The sequence below is a fragment of the Lissotriton vulgaris genome, chromosome 7 (genome assembly GCF_964263255.1).
Source record: "Lissotriton vulgaris chromosome 7, aLisVul1.2, whole genome shotgun sequence".
NCBI lineage: Eukaryota > Metazoa > Chordata > Amphibia > Caudata > Salamandridae > Lissotriton > Lissotriton vulgaris.
The window spans coordinates 1,115,966,023-1,115,988,508 of record NC_141695.1 but is presented as its reverse complement, the minus strand read 5'-3'; the positions used below and the strand labels follow the sequence as shown (position 1 = coordinate 1,115,988,508).

Below are 22,486 nucleotides of genomic sequence, written 5' to 3'. Positions count from 1 at the left end.
TTTTCACAATGAGCAAATCCACATACATGGTAGTTTCCATCAGTGCCAGTGTTTTTGTTTTTTACTTTATAATTACTTTAATGTTGCATTTGTGTTTAGAGCCTGAAGTGAAAGCAGGACCTTTCTACAAGATGTGAGTACAGGCCACATTACATGCTTCATCAGATCCTGTCTCCTGCCAATGCTATTTTGGAAGTGTCTTCTGTTTGTCTGACTGCTAGTATTTCATAGCATACACAGATTGCAATAATCTGAAACTGTTTTGTAAAAAAGTTATCCTCTTTTTACTATGCATGCAGTACATAAACCAAAAGCTAGCTTTCTTTATTCATTCTTTCTTTCTTTATTCATTCTTTCTTTCTTTCTTTCTTTCTTTATTTCTTCATTTCTTTCTTTCTTTCTTTCTTTCTTTCTTTCTTTCTTTCTTTCTTTCTTTCTTTCTTTCTTTCTTTCTTTCTTTCTCAAAAGCAGGAGGCTAGCAGCCAATGGCAGATTAATTGGCTATTATACATCTGTGTTAGTCAAGACCTTTATACTTCTTTAAATTATGTGTTATGACATAGTTAATTATGGGCGGTTTCAGTCACACCTAATCCATTTGTCTCTAGTTGTGTCGTTCTCAGTGTTCAGCAACTCATTGTAGAATTGCATAAAGAGGCCACTTCAGCCACTGGCCTATTTCACTATCAGTTGTTGCAATTGTCCTTTCCCAAATGAACGCATCCACATGCAATGTAGTTCCCTTCAATGCCATGGAGTACTGTTGTAATGTGTGCTTTTGTGATATCCAAACATTGTTTTGCATTTAGTCAATGTGTTTTGTTAGATTGACGAGGACCTTGCAGCTTCCCGAACAATAAACTTTTGAAAACACCATGACAAAACAAAAATTACCAAAAGGCTGGCAGATAACGCCAGACACATTGGCTTTGCCAATTCTTGTTTCTGGGTGCATGCCTACCATCCTTCAAAGATATCTTGCTCCTATTCAATGTTGAATGATGTCTGTACTTCTACTACTGACAGAAAAATGGCAATAAAAAGTATGTGTGTGAATGTGCAGCATTTTAATCCCATGAAATAGTGTAATCATCAATACACATAAAGTTGTAGCAGGTTAACAATGCCTAACAATGTGATGATGAAATATATTAATGAGAAGGTATGCCACAAAGTCACAGTACACCAATGTGAGCCTTAGCAACAATAGGGAATTGTATAAATGTTTGACAAACATTGTTAGCAAAACAAAATGGCATGGCATTAAGAAACAGCTTGGCAGAGAAAAAGTGAAAAAATGAGGTGATGTGGAAAGGGCATCAGTTTGAAATATTCTGATTGTATGAAAAGGACAGGAAGTGTGAAATTATTTGGTGTGGCAAACAAGTATGATACTGTGCAAAACGGAAACACTAAACAATTTATTAAACTATCACAACATGCTTCATTAAACGGACAGAAAGAACACACTTGCACAGTCTGGCACTTAACCCCACATTTCTTGCTACTGCCAAGCAAATAATTACAAACCATACCCATGTAGGGCTTCGTTCCAGCCACTGATGTGATCCTCATGTCCTTATTGACTACGGTGGCGATGTTGAAGTCTGTGATGTGCACATGTCCTGTGGGTAAAAATCAGAAAGAGGCTAACTGAATTATTTCACTAAAATCACTGAAGTTTTAGAGGAAAAGAGCGATTGCACCACCACCCAGTTTATGAAAAGCAAATGCTGCCTCAGGATCAGACTGGCCTACTGGGCAATCTGGCAGTGTCCGAAAGGCTGGTCAGACAGGTCAGTGTGTGGCCATTTTTAAGTCTCGCCTGCATGTCCTCTCTTGCTTGCTAGGGATATTGTATACAAGAAGGAACTAGGAGCCTGCCCATTGCTTAGAATTCATTGGCTGCATTGTCACTTTTATTTGTTGCCCTCTAATTGACCAGTATATCCAGTCTTCACTTCCTCTTCTTTCGGATGGAGCATAGACCAAGTCCTGATTGTTTGAGCTTGATTGCTGTCCTTGCACTGATCATGCTGTGATTGAGGTACTACTTTTATTTTTTTTTCTTCTCTGTTGTCCTTAATGAAACTTTTCTCATTTGTAGCTATGTTTTACTATGCCACATGCACTTCAAAGAAGCCCTTTTCTCATTTGAAATGGATGTTCATTTTTCCGAAATAGATGTTATCTGTTTTTATTGTGACAACAGATATTATTTGCTTAAGGGAGCTTCTCACAATAGAGATAGGGAAGGGATACCACTTCCACTGGGATCACAGCTTACTGGACTCTGGACGTTGCCTTGTCTCGGCTACCGGTTTGTGTCCCCGTCACCCTTCCCCTCCTCTCCCCATGCTGTGTCTCTCACCCTCCCCTCCTCTTTCCCGCCTTCATCATCTGTCTACTCCCCCTGCTCCAACCCCCCTCCCCTGAATCTCTCACCTTGCCTGCTTTTCCCCTCACGTATTTGTGCTTATTGTTTATCTCGACTTTACAAGTAACTATGTTGCCATGCTCTAAGAACTGTGTAACCTTTGTAACAATGTAACCTGTAACTATGATCTGATGCTCATGTAAAGCGCTCTGATACCTCCGGGTCTAGCCAGCACTATATAAAACTTTTTAAAATAAATAAATAAAAAATAAAAAATTGTTTGCCAATGTAATATTTTTTCTTTTCCACACATGGGGAGATTAACTGATATGCGTAGAATCACAGGGTTCTGTGCAGAGACCTAAAAAGTATTGGCAAAGCCAATAGGTCTCGCCTTTGATTCTATTGGCTCTGCCGTAGACTTTTGCTCATGCTGTACAGCATGGTCATTGCCGACTTTGGAAATGATTTGTAACCATGCTGTATAAAAAAGGACTGTAATGCACTTTTAAATAAAAAAAGCGCATTTGCACTGGCTGCATCATAGCACTTTTTAAAATGTGTTTTAGCCACACTGCAAAGCATCTGCGCTGCTGCACAGCATGGCTACATAACATTGCTAAAGCCAATAGCTCTAAAAGGCGGGACCTATTGGCTTTCCAATGCTCGTTTTGGTAGGTTGTGGGTCTGTTTTATGGCCGGATGGGCCTGCAGCAAGCACAAATGCATTCAGTCTCCCATACATTGCCAAACATCTAAACAGCGTGCCTTTAAAAATTCAAAGTTGGCCTGATTTGCACATGTGGAACACTTTTCTTTAGCTAGCTGGTTCACAGTGAGGGACACTTTTATGTTGGGGCCCGGGCCTTTTTTGAGTACCAGAACGATCCAGGCCTCCATTTGAGTATATAGATCCCAGTGTGGACCCCGCAATCGAGTCAATCCTGTTTCTGGTTTTGCCTCCGGCAATGACAATGACTAGGTTGCAAAGGGAGTTGTGTGACGCTAACTGCGCCACCAATGCTACGCATTCACGTCAGAGTGATTGATTGCCCACTGATACGAGATTAAAGTACAACAACGTACTGAATTAAATGCTTAAAAAAATTCCGGAAATGTCTGCTTGTTTTTTCTTCATATTTGTTCACATGGTGTTGGAACGGGTAAAAAAGTATGCCTACTAGCGGCTAAGTCAATTATTGCATATACTCAGTGCTTCATTTGTATTGGTGCTTGCAGATTGTCAGATTTTGACTCAGGGCAAGAGATAGAAAGGCATGAAAGGGGAAACGAAGGAGAAAAATAGAAAAAGCGGGAGAAAGCAGGAAAGGAAAAAAACTGCAAGAGATGGAAAGGCAGGGAGACTAGAGTGGTGATAAAAGAGGAGTGAAGTGGAATTAAGACCACAAATCCTTGGTATTAGGTATTTCTTGTATTCAACAGTGGCAGTGGTGGGCACCTAAGAACAACTTTGCGACTCTACACTTTATTTCTTTTTTGCACATTAAGCTCTGGTTGGGTGCTCGCTACTGATTTTGTTCCTTTTCTTGTAACTTATGCTTCCAAAGTTCTGGTTTTAGGTTAATGAGGTAGAATTGTGCTCCTCAAATTCTTCCTTTGCATCAAATTCAGCAAAGATAATTTTTGTTTCTAGGACAAGAGTACAGTACATGGTTACATAGTAGTTAGTATTAGCTAAGGAAGATAAATCCGCCATTTAATAAACTGTTGCCATGTACACAAATTGCAGTTCTTAATGCCTGGTGACCCACACAAAGACTGAACTTTGATGGACAGTTTTTCAAAGATTTATTTATTTATTTTGAGAGTTTTATATAGCGCGAACAAGATCTTTGCAGATATCAGAGCGCTTTACAACAAGGGGTAGGAGAAACAAGGGAGCAATTAACAAGCTTTTGAGCGAAGGATAGTTGGAGGTAGTAAATGAGTAGCAAAATAGGGTAGATACAAGAGGGAGCATAAACAATCAGTTAAACCAATAATACAAATAGACAGTCTGAAAAACGAATATTACAAATAGTGAGGAGTCTCAAATAGATCCAAAGTAAGGTACAAGTTCACGTGAATTTAGCCATGAGGATAGCTTTCACCTTTCTTAAAGAATGTAGTGGAGGTGATAAGTCTGGTTTCTGGAGGGAGTGAGTTCCAGATCCTGGGTGCCATTCCTGAGAAGGAACGCTTACTTCATGGAATAAGGTCAGTCATTTTTCTGTCGTAAACAATACCCAAATTGACCTTTGCTGCTTCTGCAAGAAATAGCTCGGTACCCATAATGATATTACTCTCTATGAACTGGCCCAGCTAGTTTTAAAACCTCGATTGGATAATGAAAAGGATCTATGACAGAATTTCGACTACAAAAATATCGACCTACAAGAATATCGAGTCAACAATATCGAGGGCAAAAATATCGACATCCTATCTACAACATGGTAAGTACAAAAATATCGAAAAAATAATATCGTTGTAAAAAATATCGATGTTAAAAATATCGTTTTTTTTTAAATATATATATAAATGTAAAAGTAAGTATATAACACTAATAAATAAAATATACATATTTAAAAGTATCTAATAATGTTTAAAATTAATAAATAAAACATATATATTAATAATACCTTAATTAAATATATACAGTAAAGATATAATATATATGTACTGAACAATAAGTATTAATAATTAATTTACTAATTTCTAAATTAATGAAATATATTCTAATTTTCTAATACATGTACAAACATAAAACAATAACATACATAAAATGTAAGTAATATAAAAAATAAAATAAACGTGATATTTTAACAATTAATTATATAAAGCGTTTGATAGCATAGGGATAACATTACTATTCCCACTCCAGAGAGTGCAACAGTCGAGAAAACTGACCCTGAACCCAAAAACAACCCCTTTACCCACGAACTGAAAACTGACCCTGAACCCTAAAAATACCCCTTTACCCAAAAACTGAAAACTGACCCTGAACCCTAAAAATACCCCTTTACCCAAAAACTGAAAACTGACCCTGAACCCTAAAAATACCCCTTTACCCAAAAACTGAAAACTGACCCTGAACCCTAAAAATACCCCTTTCCCCATGAACTGAAAACTGACCCTGAACCCTAAAAATACCCCTTTACCCATGAACTGAAAACTGACCCTGAACCCTAAAAATACCCCTTTACCCATGAACTGAAAACTGACCCTGAACACTAAAAATACCCCTTTACCCATGAACTGAAAACTGACCCTGAACCCTAAAAATACCCCTTTACCCAAAAACTGAAAACTGACCCTGAACCCTAAAAATACCCCTTTACCCAAAAACTGAAAACTGCCCCTAAACACTCAAAATACCCCTTTACCCAAAAACCCAAAAATGACCCTGAACCCTAAAAATACTCCTTAACCCAAAGTTAAATAATATTATTTAATTAGCAATTAATAATTAATTAACAATAACAATAAAGTAAATATATTAGCACATAAGCTGTAATTAATATAATTTAATAATTAATATCATTTTTCCCCAATTAATTAATTAACAGTAACTAAAAATTATATATATAAATAAATTACTCTAATAATGTAATTAACTAACTAATATTATTTAATTACCAATTAATTACTAATTTAAAATATGTACCAAATTATATTAATTAATTAACTAATTAATATTAATTATTTGCCAATTAATTAGTTATAAATATTTAAAAACATATATTAATTAATTAATTATTATTAAATTACTCCCCACCCTATTCCCCTATAAACCCACATCCCGCTACAGAAAATATATATCAATTAATCAATTAATTATTTCCCAATTAATCAATATTAATTAGCAAATAATTATAATTAATTAATTAATCCTACTAATTATTAATCAACTTACCATAATTAAATTACTTCCCACCCTATTCCCCTATAAACCCACAACCCGCTCCGGTACTAAAACATCAAATTTCCTTATAAATTTCTATATTATTATAGAAAATGTATACACATATAATAGTAATTATTTTAAATACTTAAATTAAACATATAACACATACATAATAAAAAACTATAAAATAATACAAATATCGATATTAGTGTCATCGAAATTATTAACATCGATATATATGCTATCGATATTACTAACTTCGATATTACTTACATCGATATTAAGTATTTCGATATTACTTACCTTGGGTCGATATTCTGTCCTACGATATTCTTGCCTTCGATATTATGCTCCTTCGATATTTCAGACTCGATATTATGGTAGGTCGATATTTCCAACTCGATATTTTGACTGTCTACCTAATGAAAAATATCTCAAATGAAGGGAGCCTATTCCAAAGCATTCTCACTTGTTATTTATTTTTATAGTGCATAATCAAGAACTGACGGATTGTTTTATCTAAAATCAACCTTAAGACTTTTAATTCAGCTTTCAATTGACCTAGAATTCAGATCTCCTGAGTATACTCAATTTACTCTCATCACTGTCTGAGACTGGAGGCTTGTCCCACAATATTTGCAAGCCTAGGACCCATCTACCAATATCAAAGCATTCTCCGCTAACTAGGACACTGGGTACTCAGTTTGAGATGGGCATTGGGCTTCCCAAACGTCTTTTTGGTACCTTAGGTTAGCAATCAAAGCCTAGCTCAGGGGTCTCAAGCTACTAACAAATGTTATTGGTGTTGTAATAGTGACCACAACAGACAAGACACTTTTAGTGGTTATTCTGTGCAAGATTACCAGGACTGCTGACCTTGGTGCATCAATAGTAATGGGAAAAAATGCTTTATCAGTTCGGAAAGCCTCAACACGGGTGATTCAAAAGCCATAGCTGCAATGCCCGTGGAACCAATAAAATAATATTAGTAATATGTCTACCCAAAGCAGCATAATATTTTATTTAAATATATTTTGGAAATTCAACCATTTTTTCCTGAACATCAGCGTATGAATTCTGAAAATACATAGATTTAATTTTTTTTGCAGTAAATGTATTATTTAAACCAAACAAAAATAACATGCAAAAACACGCGCACCCGGGGGAAATGCTTTTGCGCATTTGTGCATTAATACGTGGACTAATGCATGAAAGACTAGGCCGCATTCGGTTCAGCTTTAAAAATAATATTATAATAATGCCACTTTTTGCATGTTAATGCTTTTGTTAGACATTTAACGTGGGATAGTTCAAATGGTAAAAACTGTGAGAATTATATTTCATGTAATTAATAATGTTTGTGTTGTATTCATTGTAGTGATGCTTGCAAGGGCCTACATCGTTTGCATGACAAGTTGAGGGTTAAAAGTAAACTAATAAAGAGCCAAAAATCGAGTTCTGAGAGAGAGTGGAGAAGGCAAAAGGGGGTAACTTCCGAAATTATTGTGTGTCTGCCAAGTAACGGAAAGATGGCCATGGGACTGAGTGAAAATGTATAAACTTACTTCTACGGAGGCTGTTGAAGCGAACAATGAAAGTGTAGAGACTTCTAACATGTAACTCATTGAAGGAAGCGTGTATTAACGAGATGTGATTTACTTAATATATGAAACGTAAAACAAAGAATGCTGTGAAAACATGAACGCGATCATGGTGGTGTGATGGAACACACCCTAAACTGACCAACGAGAGAGACTAAGATTCTGAAAATGTTGCTACAATGGTGGGTTGGATATGTAGGTTTTTAGGGTATAACTGGGGTGCTTGGGGGTCTGTTGAAGTGAATCTTTGGAGAAGTTAGAGAGAGGGAGATCGTCACTGTCCGTCGGTTTGCTGTATCCAGATAGAGGCCTACCTGTTCTCCTGATCCTGTCCTGATCTCTCTGTTCCCTGAACCTTCACACGGGGAACCCTGCTATCCCTTAAGGCTAAGGGGGTAGTTTCCTACTGAATATCTTGGGTTACTATACCTCAAGATCTCTGAAATGTGCATAATCATTTGCAAATGTATTTTGTCTATGAAACTTTTGTCTCTTCACTTATCAATGACTTCATTGCATTCTGTTCATTATGATTGAGTCTGACACTGTTTTGCTTTGATTAATGTTATCTCTCTGTGTTTGATGCATTGTTTGCTTTGTAAACCTATACGTGAAGAGCATTTTACCTTCACATTATTTTTAAGATAAATACTATTAACCTTAAACTGTGTTTGTGATTTATTAGTAAGACAGCTAGATAGTTAGTATTAATTTATTACCATCAACTTCTTAACTCGAGATCCATCGACCAGAGGAAAAGAAAGTTGATAACAGGTTCAGTTATGTGTTTAGTTGCGTAAGGAAAAGCCTGTATTATGAACAACTGATTTAACATAAACTAGAAACAGCGCAACAGGGATTCATGTGTTGGGTGTATGAGTATGAGCCAGTGTATGAGTATCATTGATTATTGATCCTTGATTGGCGTTGGATCACTCGCGATCTACTCTTTGGAGAAGCCTGGTCTAGCTCAAAGCATTTGATTAGAAAGATGTCCTGAGATGCAGGACAACACAATTATCTGAGTTGGAATAGAGATGGGATGGCAACTCAGAATAACCCCCAATAGCCCCTCCTAAGATATAAATCTGTATATTATGTAATGGTATTTGTATAGCCCAAGTAGCTGGGAAGCAACAGAGAGCAGACAACAGGCAACGGACGGGCAACAGAACTCTGACCAACAGGAAGCATTTAAATATACCGTATTTTCCGGAGTATAAGACGACTTTTTAACCCCTTAAAATGTTTTCAAAAGTCGGGGGTTGTCTTATACGCCGGACACCAAATTTTTATGAGTGGAAGCAACGCTCCACCGACTTTGAATTTGCACCCACGAACCCTCCAATATGGCCTCTGGGCTCTTACTCGCGCGTTCACACTCCCTGTGCCGTAGCAGGACTTTACCCGAAGGTGTCTGCCCGCTTCACAATAGGACCGGTAATGATACATGAAGAACAAATAAGAAATACACGTTTACCGGTACATTAATCAAAAATTGCACATGATTCGAAGATAGTGCACAGTTACTTACAGTCCCGTAGTGCTGTAGTGCCGATGAGAGAGGGTCTCACGGGGCATTTCGGTATTTTCTTACTGCGTGTTCAGCCTAGAGACACAGCGGTATATGCACTGATCTAGCGCCATAATCCTCACGTTCATCGGAAGGAGAGGAGCGTCACTACCGTACGTCATCTCCTGAGTTCATGGGCATTGAAAGGGGACTGCAGAAGGTTCCAGCCGGCAATACAGTACCGGAACATAATGTTTGGAAGTGTTGGAAGTGGGGGTAGTCTTATACGGCGAGTATAGCACAAAACCTACATTTCATCAAGAAAAGTAGGGGGTTGTCTTATACACCGGGTCGTCTTATACGCCGGAAAATACGGTATATATATATTTTAAAACCTTTATTATATCATTCACAAAAATTACAGGAGTAGACCTACAACCACAGGGGCCGGACACTGCATTTAGGAGATACATATAAGAAGTTAAATAACACAGCTCTTCAGCCGGCAACCCTGAGGTCCGGCAGCGGTACAGGATATATGTTGCATTGAACACAGTGCAGATCGCATGTTATTCATAAGGTTTTCATTTTGCATTTAACCCCCCCCCCCAGATACAAGATAAAGAAGAAGATACAGGATATCCGGAGCCACACAATCGAAGATATAATAAAGGTGGGTAGGTGTAGGAAAGTAGTCGCGGGCCAACTTAAAGGGACAGTAAGGACGCAAGCGCTAGCGAGCTCAAGGAGGGTAAAGAACCGAACAACCGATCACTCATCGCGGCCGCCCACCCTCAGACCCCGCCCACTTATACACTCCAGGATGAAACAGAAAGTACTGCTACCGGACACTGCAAGAAGAAGAAAGAGGCCATAGAACAAAACAAAGGCAAAACAACAATACCCCCAAACCCTCCACCCTGCACCCCTGCAATGGCTACGGCCTACCCCACTAGCAGCGTGCCTGTCGCCCATAGGAATACCCTAAAAAGAGAGAAAAGAAACAAAGAGGGGCCATAGAACAAAACAAAGGCAAAATAACAACCCCCCCCCCCCACCCTGCAATGGCTACGGTCTAACCCACTAGCAGCATGCCTGTCGCCCAGAAACATCCCTAAAAGAGAAGAAAAGCAGAGGAGGAGAGATAAAAACACACTCCCGGTCTCCTTTACCCCCCACCAGATGTAACCACCCTGAAACACGGTCAAAATAGAATGCAGCGAAATATAAAATCAATCCGGGGAAGTATGATACACACCACCCGACTCTCGTACATTACAGGTCACAATCCCAGCAGCGAGATAAAATATTATGTCAAACCCAAAAAAGACACAAGTTAACCCTGGCCGGTACGATTATTAACCAGAGCACTTATAATCCAGACCACAACAACAGTGAAAACAGCAGAGCATTCATCAAAGTTCAAGTCAGTACGAGCAAGTCGAAAAAAGGATAAAAGTGCACGGCATCCACAAAGCAAGTGAGGAAAAGCGTGGAAGGATAATGAAGCTCTCCGATAACCACTGGTGATCCTGTTGAGGCACTCAAGGTTATCCATGTCGATGTTCAGTGGGTTATGGCTCAAGCTGGGGAAGCTAACAATGTTCACGAGCGCGCAAACCATCCTGTAGGGATCAGCAGCGCACACGGAGTCCGGCTTCCGCACAGGGTCCTCGAAGTTGAGCCCGCAATGTTCCATGGGTAGTACAGCTGGCTGAAATAATGCCGAAAAGTCGCCGTCCGGTCTCCGGCAGATATTGTCCACTGTTGCAGAAAGTGCCTGGTATTGGACGATGATCTGTGAGTGGAGCGCCCCAATGGCCGCCATTACGGCATGCAGCGATGGTGTGCCTTCTGTCCTCTCCATCTCCTCTCACGAAGCGACAGAGCAGGATATGAACCCCGGAGGTCGACTACTCCGGGGTAGCAGGCACAACCGGAGCAGACAACAACAATGGGCGCCCTCACCTCACGATTTCTACAACTTCGCCGCTAGTCAGGGCTCTGGTCCATCACCCCCGGGAGGCTTACGGTGTCTCCGGGCGTCGGATACAGGACCGCAGCACCCGAAGAGCCACGCTGCGGCGTCTGCGGTGTAGACAAGATATTAAATCGCCATTGGAAACAAGTAAAGTGTGTCTCTGTTCGAGAGACCGGACGAAGCCCAAATTCCACAGCCGATGTTGTTCAACTCCAGCCCGTGTGGGTTGGAAATCGAGGCCCCGGCTTCCACGCTGAGTTAGGCTGAGAATGAAACACAGCGTATCTTCGTCACCCGATAAGTTGAAAAGTTCAGGATTGCACCTTCAGAGTCAGTAACTCCTCGAGTACACGGGAGTCAGGTGTAAAAGCAGGATAAATTGCAGGATATACGAGCTGCTGGCGGAGGTCGGCGGAGCCGGGAGCTTTTGCGGCCATCTTGTTTCCCTGCGTAGCTCCTCCCCCAAGCATTTAAATATTAACAGTAGAAATAGTAACTAAATTATGAAAAGCCAAATTACGCACAACACATCCTGCTCATGAACAGGCACTGATCATGAAGTCTGTATTGCTGAAAAGCACAGTGGACATGGTGAATGGTGATCCTTCCACCGACACACACAAGAAAAGTAATGTAAAGACACTGTGAGAGGATGGGCCTCGATACCACGAGAACACTACAAAGTCCAGAATCCTCCAGGACCGAGACTCTACGTAAATGGGGGAGCCACCAATCATTTGGAAAACAGGAAAAAATTCCACCCACCTCTCGTCTTTCTTCACAGAGCCGTGAGGAAGCCAGTGAGGGAGGAGTTAACCCCGTAAACAATAACACACCTCCCTTGAAAGACAGGATCCAGCAAGACGAGGGGGCGTTGTCCTGCGGATGCGGAACCCGAGAGGAGGAACCGAACACGGAAGTGCCTGGCGAACTGGAGGAACGGGAACGCGAGGACGACGCCGCAAGCGAAGATGGAGAAAACGACCATTGGACCGAAGATTGGTGGCGTCCACCGGAGGAGGCTGAGAAGCGGCTGCAACTTCGGGGAGTTGCGGCAGGGTCGGTGAGTCACACCGCTTCACGGGCAGTCGGGGAAGATGGTGACGAGGGTGGTGGTAGGGTAGTGGCTGCTGGATAGGGGCGAGTGTGTTGTTGTTAGACGCCTTCGGAAACGGGAACCTTTGGCACACAACCCACAAATCCCTGCACTACCCTCCCTTAGTCCAACCCACAATTTCCTTATTCCTGATCACCCCTGCCTCCCCGCCTCACTTATAAGCCAGTGCTTTCAAACACGGGTGATGGTAACGGTAGCATAAAACCACTTATTCCGATAACACCGACAGCCCTCATTTCTTCTTTCTCCTTGACGAGCCTCCGGGTCCGGACACCATCACGGAGAAGGAGAAGTGCCAAGCCATGGCCCCTGGCCCCATACTGGGAGACATCAAGACCCCTACATCAACACCCGAGGATTCAGAAGAATAGGATGCCTATTTTCCCACCTTATCCTTCCCTGCTGTACTTCCTGATAATAAACCAACCACTGTCAGACAATACATCAAGCCTCCGCATCTATATATCCGGCCTGCCCTCCCACAGACACAAAAAAGTTAGTGCAACCTGAAAAGACAGAAAATTGGATCCTGCAGCACTAAATGGAAATTCCCCACAGTTCATCTTTGTAAGTTATGAAACTAGGAAGATATGTTTATGCCCTATGACAGTGCATTGAAAAGCTAGGGATAGCCTTTAAAATACATTAAATAAATGGAACTTTCCTCCCGTTCGGAAGCAAATCAAACACTTACTAAAACAAAACAACATTTTCTCCTAATCCTAGAAGAGTCCACTCTATATGACCCCTTTGCCTGTTTAGGTGCAAAAGCAGGTCAAGCACTGACACAATTAAGAAGGTGTTTTGGCACTCACTCAGAATGCATTTTCCTCTTAATCTTTCCTTAAAATTGTTTTTAAGCTATCACATATGCCCGTTACTACCATAATCTTTGACCGATGGTCAGAATCCATGAGGATGAGAAGCAAATGAATAAACCAGATTCCAATGCCATACTCTATGTCAAACCTAAAACAAACTTTGGTGAAGCAATAGGTCTCACCTTTGGGACCAACTGGCTGTGCCAATGGTTCACAAAGATGCTGTACAGAATCCCCGAAGCTTTGCAGCATGGCTGAGCGGAAAAAGTGCTCTATGCCACCTCATTTTTGCAAGCTAGTGCATGAGTCACCATGCATGTACCCATCTACAAAATGATGTGGGGGGGGTGGGTGGGGGAAAGTAACACAGAGTTAAGGGGGTGGAAGTAACACAAAGGGTGGGGACCATACACAAAGGGTGAGGGAGTTGCACACAAGTGATAGACAGCAACTTGGAGCTGGGGGGAAGACGCTTATGGGAAAAAGAGAGCAACATGAGAGGGAGAGAAGCAGAAGGGGGAAAGAGAGTAATACAAGCATGGTGGGGAGAGAGAAGCACATGTGAGACATCTGAAAACACATGTACATTTGTGGGCTCCTTAAGTAAAAAGACACAAATTAGTTCCCTACAAGTGAAGGACACAAGTCTGTCCCAGAGAAGGGACAGACACAAGGAGGACAAGGCAAGCCATTGAATAAGAAGCAAGCAAATCAGAGTGACAATAATGATTGCCAATAGTAACCAATGGGCCAGCTTTATAGTTTCTGGTAAACTGACAATAGGTCTTCTGCCACCAGACAGCTCTTCTCTCTTGTGGGCCCTACCTAATGAGGTCAGGTCTCTCAAAAACCTTTAAACAACATTTTATCGACTAAGAAAGTTTTTAAGATGTCAAAAAACAGGTAATCGTTAGTCACTTGATAATGCAACTACCCTAGCAAAGGTTTAATGTCTAATTCTTAGAAGTGCTTGAAACTGAGCTTCCTGAAATTCTGGCGAATTCTGCAATTACTACCAGTAGGTTGAAATCTTTTGTGCATTTAGGTTTTCACATAAAAATTGGGAATTTTCACATCTCTTTTAATTTCGTTTGAGAAAAGAAAGATCAGTGATTCAGTTAGTGAGCAAAATGGTTATAAAGATGAGAGAAAGCTGCATGGCCGCTTCCATCATATAGTGTTGACGTCAAAATGTTGTGATACATAAATATTGCAGCAAAAATATTGTGGTACTGGATACTAAGTACATTGTTACAATGTAACTGATGTAAACCACAAAAATATTGTCTACAACATATTGTGGTACAAAACATTGATGTTATATCGGTACACATTTACTTTTGAAAGTATTTAAGTAGATAATACTTTTGAAAAAAAAAAACTTATTGAGACATGTATTTTTGTTTGCTGAAAGTGGTGAGCGGTGACCTATACTATATATATGTAAGTTTAAGTGGAGAGCAGTTCCTTTCTATGGGGAAACCTTCAACACCAGCAACACACTTTATCTGATCACCTCAAATGTCTGCTTTTCTAGCAGTTTTTAAAAATAGGATTTGCACAGGGCCATCCATGCCATTTTGCTGTTTTTGTTAGGTGCTTCATATAAAGGATCTGCTCTCCGTCTAAACTTGGGAACTACCCAGGGTTCCTTGCTTTCTCTTTTGCATAATTTATGCTTCACTCTAAGCTTTAAAGGTTGTATATATACAAATATATATAAATATATGTGTATATATTCATATCAATATATGTGTGCATATATATATATATATATATATATATATATATATATATATATATATATATATATATATATATATATATATCGCTGCACGCTCGCTCGTACTTCAGAAAGCAGACGGCACTCAGAGCTCGATGTTTCTTTTTAGTTTATTGACAGACCCCCGTCACCCCAACCAAAAGACAAACGCGTTTCGCCGTGAAACGGCTTCCTCAGTGTCAATTGTGAATGATAAAAAATCGCCATTTAAACTCCAACTCTAACCACAATAGAAAGAGGACTAAGCCCAACATTACTTGAAAAAATAGCGGCAGACATATTGTAAGGTGCAAATGCTTACTGCTTTTCCATGCAACTTGGGAGAAATGGCGATCAATAAAGTGCTCGTGCATTAAAAAAAACAAGAGGGCAAACAGCTTCCCTCGTAATAAATTTAAACATTCTTAGGCTCACAAACAAATTAAAGAGAAAAAACATTTCCGACCATTGAAATCATAATATGTACAGTAACACATCAAATCATTATAAATGTATATGTATGGTGGTACTTTTAAATTTGACAATAAATATCATAACGTGTCCCCCGCGAGATGATAAATTGGGGGCAGACACTTAATTCATTGAAGGGAAATATAGTTGTGATTTAACCTTCTTTTGCACAATCATATATCCAAGTGCATCCTGTACATGTGGTCTTTCTCTTACATGTTGTGTAATACAGGTGAGTGAGTCCTAAAGTTGTTCTAATGCCCTGAATGGGCCTATTTGTTTTCTGTTTTTATACATCTAGCCCTGTATGGGCAAATGACTCCCTGATAGAAGTATATTGGTGACATATAAACTTTATGCAGGGGTTGTGGAGGCAAAAGATGTTAACATATATATTCTACAGAAGTTGCATGAATTACTTGAAACAAAGATTCCCCGTCTGATCAATCCAAGTGAACCCAAAGTTCCTCATCGTTATTAAGACCTGTCGGTTTCATCGTTTGGAGGTCTATGATGTATTTAGATTCCATAGCCCTGAGGGTTCTGATCTTGTCACCACCTCTCTCCTGTCTCCCTAGTTGGTCTATTAAATAGAATGACAAGAGATCTCTGTTGCTGTTATGGTGGGTCTCGAAATGGCGTGCCACCGGATAGTTCTTATCCCTGTTTGTGATGGCACGCATGTGCTCCAAGATACGTTTCTTCGCTGGATTGATGGTACTACCAACGTATCTCTTGGAGCACGGACAAACCAGTATATATACAACGAATTCCGAGTTGCAATTCAGGAATTTCGTGATATTCCTGGTTGGTCGTGGGTCTTTCGGTCTGCCCTCATACTTGATCTTCTTTTGGCTATACTTGCACGCTTTGCAATGCATGCAAGGATAAAAACCTTGTATGGGTTTGGATCTTGGAGCTGCAGGGGGCTCAGTGTAGTGACTCCTGGTCAAATGGTCACCGAGTGACTGACAACGTCTATATGTGATCAATGGTCTAGGCGATATTCTGTTCTTCAGGATGTTGTCTGTAGCCAGAATATGCCAGTTGTTATTAAAGATTTGGACCAGTTCTTTCGATCTCATGTTATAAGTTGTTATCATTCTCGTTGAGGATTCTGTCTCTGCCTGTTTGTTCTTGGTCACCAGGAGGTCTTTTCTATCTATCTGTTCCACTTTCTTTGAGGCTGCTACTAAAGCTGATTTGGAGTAGCCCCGTTCTTGGAACCTAGATATCGCTGCCTCTTGTGCATCTAGGAAATCGCTTGTTTCAGAGCAATTCCGTTTGATGCGCAATAGTTCGCCATATGGGATGTTTTTCACCATAGATTGAGGGTGGTGACTGGCAGCGTGGAGTACAGCATTCCCTGCTGTAGGTTTGCGGTAGAGTTTAGTTTGTATACTACCCCCTGCCGCAAATACCTCTAAGTCTAGGTAGTGGACTGACCTCTCACTTATTTCACTGGTAAACCTCAGGTTTAGGCTGTTGTTGTTAAGCGTTGCCACAAACCTCTCAGCCGAGGGTCTGTCGCCCCGCCACACCACAAACAGGTCGTCTATGTACCTTGTCCAGACCATGATATGGTCAAGACAGTACTCGTTGGTCCCACCCCAGGCCACGTGCTTCTCCCACCAGCCCACGAAGAGGTTCGCGTAGCTGGGGGCGAAGCACGTGCCCATGGCGGTCCCCCTGATTTGGCGGTATAATGTACCTGCAAACAAGAAGATATTGTTAAAGAGACAGAATTCAGTCATTCTCAGTAACATGCGATTATGTTGATGAAATTGCATGTTCTTCTTTTTAAGAAACCATTCGATAGCTTGGAGTCCATCTTGATGTCCAATTGACGTGTACAAGTTTGCAACGTCCAAAGTAATGAATAGCATCTCAGTGTCCCAGTGTATTCCATCAATAATCCTCAGGAAATCTTGTGTGTCCCTGACGAAGGACGGAAGATCCTTGACAAATGGAGAGAGGTAGTTATCAATGAATCTGGAGGTTGCTTCCAAAAGACTGCCAATAGAGGAGACGATTGGTCTTCCTGGGGGGTGCTTGATGTCTTTATGCACCTTCGGAAGGTGGTAAAATGTGGGGATGATTGGATGTTCACAATATAGATAGTCATATTCATTCTTGTTCAACATACCATCATCACGCCACATTCTCAAAAGTCCATGGTATTCTAGGACACATTGTTCGAATTCCTTCTTGTTAATCGTCTCGTAGCAGTCTTTATCCTCTAGTTGTCTGAGGGCCTCCAGTTTGTATTGGTTTTTATCAAAGATAACTATGTTCCCTCCCTTGTCTGAGGGTTTGATCTCTATTGAGTGATCTTCCTTGAGCGATCTTATGGCTTGCCACTCCATACTTGAGATGTTGGAATTTTTATTTGAGATTTCCACTGTTTGGGCGGCTAGTTTCTCCAGGTCCTGTAAAACCGCATCATTGAACACATCAATGGCGTCATGCGTGGCGTGAGGTAGGAATCTCGATTTTTTCTTGAGATTGCTAGGATCCCGTTTTTGTGTAATTTCTTCCCTCCTGAAAATCTCACTTGAGCTCGGTAGATCTTCGGTGCCGGCTAAGGAGTGTGTAATCTGGAGGAGGGACAGATCTTCGTCCCTGAGATCATTAGTTGTTCCATCCATAGAATCGATGTTCTTTGCTGGATCCAATGGTGGACGGTTGGCGTGGATTTTGTCCAGTTTTAATTTTCGAACAAATTTGAAGATATCAATCCTCGTCTCCACAGGGTCAAATTTAGCAGTCGGACAAAAAGTCATACCCCTTCTCAGTACCCTTTCCTCATGGGTCGTGAGTTTTCTCTGAGAGAGGTTAATTATGGTCTTTTCATTCTTTAGCGTCTTCCCCTCTTGCCCTTGCTGCGGGTCATCATGGGTGCTGTGTCTTGGGCGACCCCTTCTGCCCCGTCTGGTTTTCCTCCTTTTTTTGTTGATTTTTTTGCTTTCTGAGGTGGGGGGCGCTGTCTTGTCTCCTGCATGACCTGAAATTCGTCTAAAAAAGGCTCCTCTTCTTGATTGGGTCCCGTGTTTCGTGGCCCACTTGTTCTTGGCGCCTCGTCTTCAGATGCCGAGACCTCAGATTCCGAGGTAACATATTGCTTGGCCTGTTGGGTTCCTTGGGCCAGCCTTTTTCGTGTTGCGTCGAATTTCTTTGCGAAAGTGAGTATCCTGCCTGTAAGATAATCTTGCTCGTCCCTTTGGAACTTCGTTTGCTTTCTCTTTTTGATTCCGCCCTCGTATTCTTTCAGACGCTTTTGCATGATTGCACGTAATTCTTCAATGCTCTTTGTGTCCTTCTCCTTTGCAATCTGATCTTCTATTTTTTGCATTTCATTCAGGGCTTTGTCTCTATCGCTCCATGCGTATTTAATGAGCAGCAATAACATGCCCTTACTTGAATCAGCTGTATAGGCTGCCCAATCTTTCAACAGCTGAGGATCTGGGTTTTCGTAGGAAGGAATGGTGAAGATGCGTAGGCCTCTAGGCACTCTATTACAGTCTACATATCTCTGTAATGACGTCGCTTCCCACCATTTCCTGATTTCTCGTTCCTGGATTTTCTCGAGTTGGTGGAACAAAGTCTGTAGGTTATTCAATGGTGCCTGGGACGATTTAGTAGTTTCAGATCTTTTTGTGACGGTATTCAAACTTTTGAAAACGTCATCCGCCTCCTTCTCCCTGTCTGCAATCAGGGACATGATGTCGAGGGAGTCTTTGGCACTAGCGTTGACCGCTGTGTTGATTATAGCGATATCTCGGTATGGGGTTACTAAAAAGTCTTTAGGGGGGTCTGTCATGTGTGCTCTTAACGGGACTGAGGGAAGTATTCAAAGGAACGATTCCCGGGTACTTTTACATGCAGCTCTTACCGTCTTCCGACGTCCGCGGCGGCTGGGGGCTCTCCGCGGTCACACGGATTTGGGCAGGCTGCAAAAAAAAAAAAAAAAAAAAAAAAAAAAAAAAATATATATATATATATATATATATATATACATACATATTCAAAAAAGATGCAGAGAACTCTAGGAAGTTCTCAAGTTTAGGTGGAGAGCAGCTCCTGTATAGAGCACCCTCAATACCATCGGCACTCTAAATTTGCTCACCTCAAAGGTTGGCTTGGATGGTATTTTTTACAGCTCGGCCAATTCCATGCTTAAAGACTTAGCTATAGAAATGGCAAAAGACTTTGCCCCTTTCTATCTCGGCGTGGATGGCACTGTGCTAATCCTATGCTTAAAAACTTTGCTAGAAAAGTAGACACTTGAAGTGAGCAAATTTAGAGTATTACTGGTGTTGAGGGTCCTCTATACAGGAGCTGCTTGCCACCTAAACTTGAGAACTACCCACAGTTCTCTGCTTCTTTGTTGCATTAGTTATGCATCACTCTATGCCTGAAAAGGTTTTGTTTATATATAAGTAGGTAGTTATAGTTAGGACCTAGTTTCCATAGGAAAATGTGTTTTTTATTTTGCCAATAACTTTGGCGTCATTGGACGTATCGTCACAACATTGTCAAAACTAGTTTGCCACTCATTTCAGCTGCCGTTTTGAAAGTTTCAGGGTGATTTGTTGATCAGGGACTGAGAAAGGAGGGGTCCCAATGCAATTTCCTAAAGGGATATTGAACATGACTGCAGCCTGAACCGCTGGACGTAAATTACACCAAATTTGTCTGAAAGCTATTTCTTGGTCTTTAAAGAGCCTTTTTGTGATTTGGTGTAAATCTATTCAGTAGTGTTGGAGGTATTAAAGGAAAAAGAAATATAGATATCTAGAGACATGGATCCATCATGGATCCACTGTGGGGTATTTATCTACGTGGGGCTCAGCGCAAAGCCCTGACTGGTTGGCCGCAACCTGATAGAAATGTTGTAGCTGCCATTTGTTTTTTGGCTGGGTGCAGGGGTGAAATACAAGTGTAAAATGAGGTAAGGGTCAGGATAGAGGTATCCTGACCCCATGATCCTGATGGAGGGGTTCCTGAGGGACCCTTCAAGGGCAAACAAAATCCCAATGTTTTTCTGCAGATCCGTTGCTGTGCTCAGCATGACCCCCAGTGTAAATCTACAACGGATCCGCTGATCAAGAGGTGAATATAAAAATCACTTACACAGATTCACTCAACCAACCCTGTGAGGGGTTGGGAGGTTGGCTGCAGGACCTGGCAAGCCAGGCTCTGCGGCCAACTTTCTGCTGCTTATGGCCAAAACACAAGCATGGGTGGGGTGGCAGCATGTGGGGGGCAGGGACTGGCAGCAGGCCCTGCAGCCAACCCCCGCCACAGACGGCTGTGGGAGTGGATGCATGCAGGAGGTTGGTCTCATGCGGCCAACTACCCGCAGTGCACGTCCAAAGGCTGTGCGCAGCGTGGGTTTAGGAGCACGAGGTGGGTTGGGCTTCCAGGCCCTGTGTCCAACCCGCTTAAAAAAACATTGAAAGTCACTAAAAACCCAAAGGTTACAAGGACGCTATAGTTAATAATTAGCATTTAAAACACATTAGAAATGCACTGAAAAAAACAAAGGTTAAAGGGACCTTATAGTTAAATCCTGAATTTACATGCACAAAACCGTAGAAATTCAGTTAGAGTTATTTCAAGTTACTATACCTTGCGTTCTAAGGTAACTATGACTCGGGCCCTTGCAATGCAAAGTTAATTACCCCCATATTACATCATTTAAGACCACGTCCATGGCATCATTGATAATACCACTGTAATATTTACAACAAGATTATTGATGAGAAAACTGTGCATGGTGGGGGCTTGAGTTATAGTTACCTTAGAGAAGCTGAATTTCTACTATTTTCTGCTTGTAAATTCAGAACCTACCTCCTATTCAGCCAGTATATATATATATATAGATTGGACTTGATAGCTCACCTGAGTTTTTTCAGGCACTTGCCAATGATTTTCTTTTTTTGTGGTATCAATTGGCGATCCCCATGGTTTAACCACCTCGGGACCCACTTGAAGCCGTCTTGCTCCGTTAACCACGATCATAACCGGAATATACACTTATTCCATTATTCCCATTTAGGTAACTACCTTACAGCTCAGGCCCCACAAGGACAGTCTGTGGGGACCGTCTACCAGGGACTAAGGGTAAGGACTTCTTGAGAGTAATCGACCCTGGTGTTCCCATTTTTCTTTCACCCATTGAAGTGCTCGTGGTTCTGGTTTTAAGTTTCAATTCTTAGTTTAACGAATACACTACCCCTTGGCTGTAAAACACATATTAGTGACTAAGCATGGAGTGTATAGCCTTGTGTATATCAAATTAATGTCCCCGTATCATTGATGACATATGGCACTTACAATGTAAACCCCCTCCCCGTGTATATAATTTTGCTAATGTTCTCTCTCTCTTGCACCTTCACTTTGTTTTGGTAGAGGTCATTGAACCATACCTTATTTTGCATGATGTTTCCACGTGTAAAAATTTCCAATTGATAGGCCCAACATTGACTGTGCCCTTCTCTTCTTCTCTCCCCACACCTAGGGCGGGAAATCACGTAGGATTCAATCCTGCGATACCCTGCAGGTTGTATACTTAATTTCTTTCTAACGGTTGAAATTCCCTGCAAGTTGATGAGCATTTAGGTCACCGCTAAACTCCAGAAGAAACTACAACGAATCCAAAACGCCTCAGCCAGGCTCATATTAGACATCCCACGCAACGAACACATCTCTGGTCACCTTAAAGACCTCCACTGGCTACCCGTCAATAAGAGGATTACTTTCCGTCTGCTTACCCACGCACACAAATCACTCTACGACATCGGACCAGATTGCCTCAACTCTCGACTGTCCTTCTACACCCCCTCCCGCCAACTTCGCTCTTCCAGCCTAGCCTTCGCCACTGTACCTCGCATCAACAAGACCACCATGGGAGGCAGATCCTTCTCATACCTGGCT

The 22,486-nt window shown here is 41.3% G+C and overlaps 1 protein-coding gene across 1 annotated transcript in view; it reads right to left on the bottom strand.

Moving 5' to 3' along the window:
- Positions 1-22,486, bottom strand: part of LOC147703006 (serine/threonine-protein kinase 32A-like) — a 717,281-nt gene that overhangs the window by 55,765 nt on the left and 639,030 nt on the right. Inside the window, exon 7 of the mRNA XM_086928864.1 lies at positions 1,536-1,625. Coding sequence (XP_086784990.1) covers positions 1,536-1,625 — 90 coding nt within the window. The remainder of the gene's footprint in view (positions 1-1,535; positions 1,626-22,486) is intronic.